The sequence below is a fragment of the Cryptomeria japonica genome, chromosome 8 (assembly GCF_030272615.1).
Source record: "Cryptomeria japonica chromosome 8, Sugi_1.0, whole genome shotgun sequence".
NCBI lineage: Eukaryota > Viridiplantae > Streptophyta > Pinopsida > Cupressales > Cupressaceae > Cryptomeria > Cryptomeria japonica.
In genome coordinates, this window is record NC_081412.1 from 224,947,591 (window position 1) to 224,957,874 (window position 10,284).

Genomic DNA, 10,284 nt, shown 5'->3' on the forward strand with positions numbered 1-10,284 from the left:
TTGCTTGATCCTTCAACTCACTAATGAATTCATTGGCAGCATTTAGCTTCTTCTTCAGGGTACAAACCGCACTTCTAGCTACATCAAGATCCTCAAGTGCCACATTGAGTTGTCTCTGAAAAATCAGAATCTATTGAATCAATCTCCTAGATCTTCCACAAGTGGTTAAGCTTCCTCAAAGGAACTAGGCTCTGATACCAATTGTTAGAATCAGAGATCACTGAGAGGGGGAGGGGGTGAAAAACCATGGTTGGGATGTAACCCACAATATTTATATACTATGGCTAGGAGTACATAAATATTAAATAGATGGGGAATGCACTTGCATTCAGTCTCACTACCTAGAGCTCACTGCTCAAATATAGTTGCCCGGAAGGCTACAACCTTCAGGGAAGTCTCATTGACTTACAATATGATTAAAATGAGAAAGTACAATGAAATGAACTCTCAATTAGCATTTGACTATGCAAGAATGAGTTCTGATTAAGCTCTGAATCTCTAACTGTCTTTGCTATGTTGAATACTTTGTTTCTATCTCAGTTAGCTATCAGTTGGTCGGAAAGAAAAATCTGCATGTCAAACTATGCTCAATCGCACCAAAATGGCTCACCACATTGTTAACACACTGAAAATCAATTGCCAAATCAATCTTATATATCTGGTCTTAACACAAAAGAAATCTCCTTCAAGTCGGCTTCAATAAGTGTAACGTGTAGATCAAAGTAGACTTCAATCTCGAACACACCATAGAACCAGAATAAAATATTATAATCACACGCTTCCTAAAGGTCTTCCCAATAGCCGAGATCACAAAAACAATCACCAAAAATACCATAATCATCGAAAATCATTCTGGACTAACACATTACCGAATTACCCCGTTTTACCTATTAACTATCTACTGGTTAACACCAACTTCTGGATAAGATGAATTACGACTACCGAATCAAATCAACATGAAGAGTTGCCATCAATGAAAACCCTAAACCAATATCTAGCTACCATAAGCCACCTGAAATCATCGGATGAGTGTCAATTGCCAATAGTGAAATCCTAAACCTTTAGCCAAAACAAAGGACTCACAAGATCCAAACTAAGTAGATAGGCCCTAAATCAAAACTAGACCTAAAATAAACATCATCATCACAAGAGGAAACACAAAACACAACTCCTCCACAACAAGGGACTTCCAAAAATAGGTACAAGAAGAAAAGAAGAGATGGGACAAAGAAGATATCTCTTTCCATCATTGAGAACATCAACCATACGAACTTGAAAGAACTCTTTAGATCGAATCAAAGACTACCAACAAAGCATTGTAGAGGCCATGGCATAACCAAAGCCCTATAGTCCATGGAAAGGAGCAAGGACAAAGTCCAAAATCCTCATACTAAGAAGAGAGACACCTACTACATAAGCCCCATAAGGGTAAGGAAGCTAGGAAATAGTCAAACTCATGAGGAGAAAACTTGCAATATCTAGCTAGAAACTTCTAGCATAGTAGTAGACATCAGTGGCATCCAACTAGGATGAAAGGAGGGGGGAAAATAGAGGCTTTGCCACTACCACAACAAATATAATTAAGGAATAAAGAGCCCCAACGCGACTCCAATAGAAAATAACAATAGAGAAAATGCAAGCAATGAGTACAACATGAATCACTGTATTAGGAACCCCAAAAAGACCAAGAACCGAAGAGATAGGGAAAGTGTAAGCCCAAGGCTCCAGAACCCAACACACAAAAACACCTAAGCACAAGTTAGAACCAACCAAGCCCACAAAATAGAAAACCCCAAACTAGCCAAAGAAGACTAGAGTTAAGAAAGGATCTACAGTGTGAACTAAAAGTGGAAGCATAACTCCCACAATCAAGTTGAAAGAGGAAAAGCCTAACCAGAGAAAGAATCTCTAGAAGGCCCAACTCCAATAGACCCTAGGGAGAAAAATAGGGCAAATAAAAAACCCCCAACCAGCCAACAGACATACCCAAGACCATTTTTTTCTATCTCCATCCTCACCCTCCTCCTATGCACCCTACAACTGCCTCCACCACCACTCTCGCATACCATCATCTTATGCTAAGTTTATATATATTTTAGAATGCATTGATGTTAAATACTTTTTACTTGAACATGGGTGCTAATAAGCCTATTTTCTATAGGTGGTTGTCATATTTTAGTTCATCTACCTGATGTAAGAAAGTTTTTAAGGGGGTGCTAAAAAAATAAACTCCATTTAATAGCACTTCCTAAGGGTCTATAATTAACAAAAAATATATGACTATCGCATCGATAAAAAATTTCATTTATTTTTCTTATTTACAAGATTATGGGTTTCATAAATTAGATATAGGTAAATCTATTCAAAAAAATTTAATTCAATAGTGTGAAGTGATTCAATGCCTATAAGCAATGGACTTTGCCTTTGAAGCACACAAATGTGAGGATACTTGTAAATCAATAGTGGTAGTGGAAAATTCTTTAGATGCCATCGTACGGAGAAACTATTAGTTGATGCAAGTAGAACTTACAAGAAGTGTGGTTTTGTTGATTGACAAATCCAATGAAAAATAAGGTACTATAAAAAGACATCTTGGCACAAATATTCTAAGCTTGTTTAAGAATACAAAATCACATTAGTAGATTTAATTTTTTTACAACTTAAAGTATTGATATATGTAATACTTGATTTAGGAATAAAATACTTGATTCAGGAAAATCAACAACTTGATCGGGAGCATTCCGAAAGAATTTGGTGGCCTGGTCAACTTACAGCATCTGAGTGGAACTATTCCAAATTCTCTCGGAAAGTGCACGTCTCTCCTTGATTTGGTCCCACAGGTATTATCCCTTTTGATCTGGGGACGTTGATAACCAGCTCACCGGACAGGTAGCATCCCTTCTCTAAGTAATTGCTCCGATTTATCCGTCATTGATTTTCCGCACAACATCTTCATAATATTTTTATCCATATTATATTTTTTAATCAACTATTGCTCAGATTGTTAGCTTGAACACCACGAGTAAGACCGTGGAAAAGTATTTACAATCACTTATTGCTTGGATTGCGTCACCAACGGGGAGCCAAGTCCGCCGACTATCATAAGTCAAGACAATCAATGATTACCCATTCCCAACACCTCCTGTCAATAAAAGTGGGCAATCGCTGGATAATTTGTCAAGAAACAGAGGTCGTGCAAATGAGAGGAAGTATGTTGATTCAAAAGTTGTGGTTAAGCTTGGTTCTGGCATTCGCACTAACCACTACCATCGCACTACCGATTCCCAACACCTCCTATTCTCATCATGCCTCTGCTTTACATATCCCTCCCATGGTTGAAACGTTTTCTGCTGTGAAAGAACGTATGCTACTCGACCAAGGTGATGAAGATGCTTTTGAAAAGAGGGACGTGGAAGCCCTTCTCTCTTTCAGAAGTGGCATTGCAGCCGACCCCATGCAGTCGCTTTCCAGCTGGACTTCAAACAATTCAGAAAACGTGTGCTCGTGGAATGGTGTTTGGTGCAGAAAACATACCCACAGAGTGGTTGCAGTCATTCTTCCTCAATTGGGATTACAAGGTACCATTTCTCCTTCCATAGGGAACCTATCTTTGCTAGCTAATTTGAATCTCTCCAGCAATTCTTTGATGGGAAGGATTCCACCTCAGCTTGGCAAACTAAAAGCGTTGCGGTTACTCGACCTCAACACAAATCTACTGATGGGTTCCATCCCCAAATCTCTTGCTAATTGCACACAACTTCAGTGGATCAGACTTTCTACCAACAACTTGACGGGGATCATACCAAAAGAATTTGGTTCTATGGGTAACTTAGAGCATCTCCGCTTGTCCCACAATAGTCTCGATGGAAGCATTCCAAATTCTCTAGGGAGGTGCACGTCTCTGCTTGATTTGGTCCTGGGCTATAACAGTCTCACAGGTAGCATCCCTACTTCTCTCAGTAATTGCTCTAATTTATCTATCATTGATTTTCCGCACAACGCCTTGACAGGTGGCATCCCGTCTGAACTGGGGAGGTTGGAGAAATTGCAAATCCTTGGCCTGCACTTTAACAGGTTGATGTCTCAAATCCCTGCAGCTTTGGGTAATTGTTCTTCACTTGAGGTACTGTTTCTGGGGGGTAACTCGCTGACTGGTAACATACCACCCGAACTAGGAAATTTGAAACAGCTTGTCCAATTATCACTGTATGGCCCAGGCAATCTTACAGGTTCTATACCTGCAGAAATAGGAAACTGTAGCAATCTTGTGTGGCTTGATGTTGGATGGAACTACCTAATGAACGGATCCCTGCCTCTGAGTATCTTCAAGCTACCCCTCACCACTCTTTCCTTAATTCAGAACAAATTTGTAGGGAGAATTCCAGAATTTATTTCCAATCTCACCCAGTTAACTTACTTAGATTTGGCCATAAACAAATACACGGGACCGATTCCCAATGGCATTGGAAATTTGTCAGAGTTAACTTATCTAAATCTGGGCGGAAATAGTTTAACAGGCACCTTGAAACATTTTACTAGATTGACCAAGCTTGAATCACTTTACTTGGGCACTAACAATTTGACAGGGATAGTTCCCGAGGCTATAGGAAACCTCCAACATTTGAAATCCCTTGCTTTGGATACAAACATTTTCACAGGCGTGCTTCCGGAGTCCATTGGAAAGCTCCAATCTTTAGAAAACCTGTATCTATTTTCTAACAATTTCACTGGTCCTATGCCAGATAGTTTTGGTAAACTCATAAATCTTAAGCAGCTGTTCCTCTCAAGCAGTAACATTTCCGGGAATATTCCACAATCTATCAGTGGTTTGATCTCGCTGGAGCTGTTGGATTTGTCAGATAACAACTTGGATGGAAATATTCCTGAGGGTATCACTAATTGCACTGCACTCAAGCGCTTAATTTTGTCCCAAAATAAGCTGAGTGGAAAGATTCCACCCTCTATTGACAGCTGCAACTTGATGACAGAGTTGATACTATCCAGTAACTCTTTGTCAGGTAAAATTTCCCCCACACTTAGCAACTGGACATCTTTGAAAAAGTTGAAGTTGTCGGACAATTTCTTCCATGGAAATTTAGATATGATTTATTCTTCTTCTATGGAAGTGTTGTCTGCACACTCCAATAACTTCTCGGGTACTCTTCCTGCATCCTTGGCCAACTGTAAGGAGCTTCAGCTTTTGGATTTGTCAGATAACAACTTGGATGGAAATATTCCTGAGGGTATCACTAATTGCACTGCACTCAAGCGCTTAATTTTGTCCCAAAATAAGCTGAGTGGAAAGATTCCACCCTCTATTGACAGCTGCAACTTGATGACAGAGTTGATACTATCCAGTAACTCTTTGTCAGGTAAAATTTCCCCCACACTTAGCAACTGGACATCTTTGAAAAAGTTGAAGTTGTCGGACAATTTCTTCCATGGAAATTTAGATATGATTTATTCTTCTTCTATGGAAGTGTTGTCTGCACACTCCAATAACTTCTCGGGTACTCTTCCTGCATCCTTGGCCAACTGTAAGGAGCTTCAGCTTTTGGATTTCAGGAGGAATCATTTGAGAGGTGAGCTTCCTTGGTACTTGGCGAATTTTCAGAAATTGAGAGTTTTGAGCCTGGGGTATAATCAGCTTCACGGTAGCCTTCCTGCATGGATGGTAAATCTCACCAATTTGCAGGTGTTGGATTTATCAAACAATAAGTTTGATGGACGAATACCCTCTAATCTTGAGAATCTCAAGGGGTTTGGAGTCCTGGGAGATCCGCAGCTGAGTGGAAACACATTGTATGAGGAAATACCCATGGTAATCAAGGGAAATGAGTACAGTGTGGAATATGTTCTGAGTTCAAACACCGTACTTGACTTATCAAGTAACAATCTCAGCGGGCAGATACCAGAAAGCATAGGGAAGTTGAGCAGTCTGAGATTACTAAATCTCTCTGGAAATCATTTGGAAGGTGTGATACCAGCTTCTCTTGGGCAGATATGGACTCTGGAGCAGTTGGACTTGTCTAAAAATGAGCTAAGAGGGCGCATTCCTGAGGAGCTGTCTGTATTGTACCTGTTGGCCTACTTGGATCTATCTTCTAACAGTCTTTGTGGACAGATACCCAGAGGAACTCAGTTACAGTCATTCACTGCCAAGTCATTCCAGAAAAATCCTCCATGTTTATGCGGGGCGCCTCTACCGAATTGCAGCCCAAAGAACAATGCTTCTGTAGTCCCATCACCTTTAGCGAAGACCAAATCAATATGGACTATAATTGATGAAAATGTGTCCATGATTGCTGTGGGGTTGGGTTTCGGGATTGCATTTGGTGGAACAATGGTATCGATAATATGGTGGGACAGACTTTGGCTTTGCAGTAGGCTCTTCAAAATCAGAGGCTTTCATGGAGTTGTGGAATCGCAAACGTGTAGTTGGAGTTTGGACTACAATCCGCGTTTTACATTTCACTCATCCACATCCACATCCACTGGTTAGTTCTTCACTTTCAAAATGTTTTGGTTTCATCTCACTTCCTGATAGATTTATCAATTTGGTTAACGTAATCCGTTGATAAAATTCACCTATTTCCGGCTTAGTCAGAGTTTAAATATAGTGTAGAATAAAGCAAATGGCAAGTACAGAAGTCTCCTAGGCCAGCTAAAAACTCTACGTGCAATATATTGAATGTATGTTAAAGGCATTATATATTCTAATACTATTTAATATATTTATCGATATTTAATAAGTAAGAGGTGGTTGTAAAAAGTTTAATGAAATAGTTCATTTAGTGGTTAAATTTAATGTTTAAATTTTTAAGATAAGATTATAGTTGAATTTAATGTGTAAATTGTTGTAGATAGGATTATAGTTGGAATGTTAAAAGATTATGTTGGAAAAGATTGTATAGAGTATAAAAAATTAAAGTATTTTATTAAAAAGTAATTGTGAAATATATATTTGTGAATATTTTGTTAATTATAATCGTAAGAATTTTTATATATGATTTTTAAATATAGTTTTATATTCTATTTTATTATGGTCAATTTGAAGGAAGAGGAAATGAGAGAAATAAATATCTTCAAAACTTTATTGAATTGAAAATTGATATTTGGATAGAGGATGATGATGATATAATCTTTAACTTTTTGTTAAAGTTATTGAAAATGATGTAAAGAAATGGTACTTGAATTTATCTTACCTCTCTATTTTGCATGGCATGAGTTTATGCATTCTTTATTGACCATTTTGGTGACACAATTAATTGTAATCTTAAAATAACTAAATTTATAAATAATTCAAGAAATTTAAATTAATTTGTATGTAAATTTACCATTTGATATGTAATGACTTTGAGGCATACTTTTGATCATGTATGGTCAATTGCCTCAATGGACCTAGTTCTTTAGTATAAAGACAATTAATGCAAATTTTTGTTTCATTTTGAGATATTTAGAAATACGACAAGTTTATGGAAAAAATATAATTATGTAGTTTAGATTAATAAAAATCTCAAAATCTTGAATATGAAAGATTTGCTTCTTAAAAAATATATTTGTACTAATGAAATAATTTCCTTCAATATATTGTGCAAAAGAAAAATGTGAAAGATAATCATGTTGAGCGAAAAAGTGAATAATATTAATTAACTCATATAGGATAAAATTTTGAAAAAGAAAACTTGGAGAGAATGATGAGCCAAAATTTGATATAGAGCTAGAAGCTTCTATTTGCTAGTTAAGTTGTGAAGTTAGTGATAAATGTAATTACAATATGGATGTTTGTGTAGTAAAATACAATAGCTATGATGTGATAAAAAATCAATGTGATTTGTCTATTTTTCACTTGGGAGTCTTTGACCATTCAAATTTGAAATTGGTGTTCATAATGATGGTTTCTAATTCATGAATAATGCACATGGATGTGAATTTATTGTTTTTGATACTAGAGCTACTTTTGTTTTCCTTAATGTTAGCATTGATGAATTTTTTTAATTCTATTTGCCTAGGTGAATATGAATTATTCAAATTACAAATTATATCAGTTTATTTCTAAAATTACTATGTATGAAGGCTTCATTTTACTTAAGATTTTAGTGCTAATATAATTGATTATATCGATTCATCTATTTTTTTTTTTCATTTAATTCAGTATAAAGTTTTATTAGAGTATTATTGTTTATTTGAGGAAGAACGAGTTATCATTAGGATCCTTGTGATTTCACTTGTGCAACCCACTTGAATAATTTTCTTAAGATGTACACATTTTATGAGGATTTGGTTGATGAATTTTAGATCTAGACCAATTTGATAATTAGATATTTTGTGAGGGATCCCTTCAATTAACATTAAAAAAAAAATTAATTGTAAAATTATGGATAATGCTAGCACTTATAATGTTAGTGTTATAATAGATTACAATGTTTTTTACATCCCTTTTCATTTTGATAAATTTTTGGTTTGATATAATTATTACAAATGTAGCATTAACTTTTTGATGTAAGCATGTATGACATTGCTAACAATTATGGTTCATATATTCTATAGAGTGAAATATTTTATTCAAATTGTGGTAGTTAAATCTACACGTGTTTTATATTATTTCGTAACAAAAGATTCATTCATGTGTTTTGAGATATGAGTTTAACCATTTTTTAACTAACAATACTTTTATTTTTAAGAAAGATATTATAATTTATCTTATAACCTAAAGTTAATATAGGTATGTCTTTATCCATGACTTAAATCCATAAGTTTAGTGTCATCTTGTAGGTTAAGTGTTAGTGATTCTTTTCGCTATAGTCTAAATCCCAAATTTCTTCTGGGATCTTTCTCTAACAATGATAGGCATGCATCCTTAAGTTGATATTAGCACAAACCTAGTATTTTTTAAATTTTAGATTTATTCACTAGATGTAGCTATTGTATTTTAGGTTATAGATCTAAAATTGCAAAATTTATCCTTTTTAATATCACATTTGTTTGGCCCCTAATTGGAAGACATTCATTTCTATATTTTCTTAGTCTTTTCCTTACCTACACATGTATTAATTTTTTATCTATAATATATTTGTAATTCCTCTATGCAAGAATCCATGACCTTATATGCCTATCTAGTGAACAAATTTTACTGTATGGATTTATGGTTATAGTTTTCAGGACACTACTTGGAAATTAATAAATGAATTTTATGAATGAAATAAAATAAATTAAGAACAATTGAAATTTTGAATGATAAAATATTTGAAAAACAAGAAATATGAGAGTTAAGGAATACATGTGCGGTAGAAAATTCAAAGTAGTGGTTGGTAGTGTGGAGATTTAAATTAGAAAATAATTCTAGTGCCTTTTCTAAAAGGGCATACAATTTATAATTTGGTGTAGTTACAAGTCTGAGTGCTTTAATACATATCACTAAATCACCATTGATCTCCACATTTTTTATCCTTAACTCTTTACATAGACTCAAGCCAAGGATGAGGGCAAGAAATCCCCCTCATTATTGGTCCCAGAAAAGAAGCACTTGAATGCAACAATTATCATTTTCCCTCCCAATCTATAGTTATTCATCTAACACCCCAGGCTCTTAGATTGCCATGGGACGCCCTATCAAAATTTAGTTTTATCCATCCAAGTTTGGACGTAGTCCATACAATGTTGTCTCTTGGGTTCTCCCCAAACTGATTCAATTTCCTAATATATGATGGCACCTTTGACCCATTCCATGATATGATACTCTCATATTTGCATCCTATTTAGTGAATGAGGCACCAGTGGGCATAAATTGCCCCATTTTTCTATTTAATACTTTAGTAATGGTTGCTTCCACTTTATTCTAAAAGGAATTTATTAACATTTCCTTGTTTTGAAACAGTCTATTGTTCCTCTCCTTCCATAGTTCCCATAAGAGAGTCATACAACCTATAAGCCATAAGTTATGGAAGACCGCTTTCCTTTTTATGTTTGGCTAGTGCTAGAAAAGGCATAGGATATCATTTGGTAGAGTACTAATCCATCTCATCTTGGTACAAACTCATACCCAACATTTATACTTTGTTATTTTAGGTTTTCTTTAATGTAGTTGTATTCTAGATATTATTGCTACATATTTACAAGTGTTGGGAAACTTTTAAAAGACCTATTTTTACCTTCTATTCAATAAAATTATCTATTAAGAAAGGTGGACTTACTACAAAATTACCAAAATATGATAACATTGTGCCAAGCCTCTAGCCACGAAATTAGAGTTTTTCTTCTAGTTTTACACATGCACAAGCTAGT

The 10,284-nt window shown here is 35.4% G+C and overlaps 1 protein-coding gene across 1 annotated transcript; it reads left to right on the forward strand.

Annotated features, from left to right (window-relative positions):
* Positions 1 to 3,108: 3,108 nt before the first annotated feature.
* Positions 3,109 to 6,744, forward strand: LOC131855922 (LRR receptor-like serine/threonine-protein kinase GSO2). Its single transcript, XM_059209914.1, has 2 exons — positions 3,109 to 3,938; positions 4,011 to 6,744. The coding sequence occupies exons 1-2, from the start codon at positions 3,119 to 3,121 to the stop codon at positions 6,500 to 6,502; spliced, it is 3,312 nt and encodes a 1,103-aa protein (XP_059065897.1). The 5' UTR covers positions 3,109 to 3,118; the 3' UTR covers positions 6,503 to 6,744.
* The last annotated feature ends 3,540 nt before the right edge of the window (positions 6,745 to 10,284 follow it).

Coding starts and splice junctions, on each gene's coding strand:
- LOC131855922 (XM_059209914.1), top strand. CDS start 3,119: ATGATTACCCATTCCCAACACCTCCTGTCAATAAAAGTGGGCAATCGC. Junction 3,939..4,010: donor GGGCTATAACAGTCTCACAG/GTAGCATCCCTA, acceptor ACGCCTTGACAG/GTGGCATCCCGTCTGAACTG.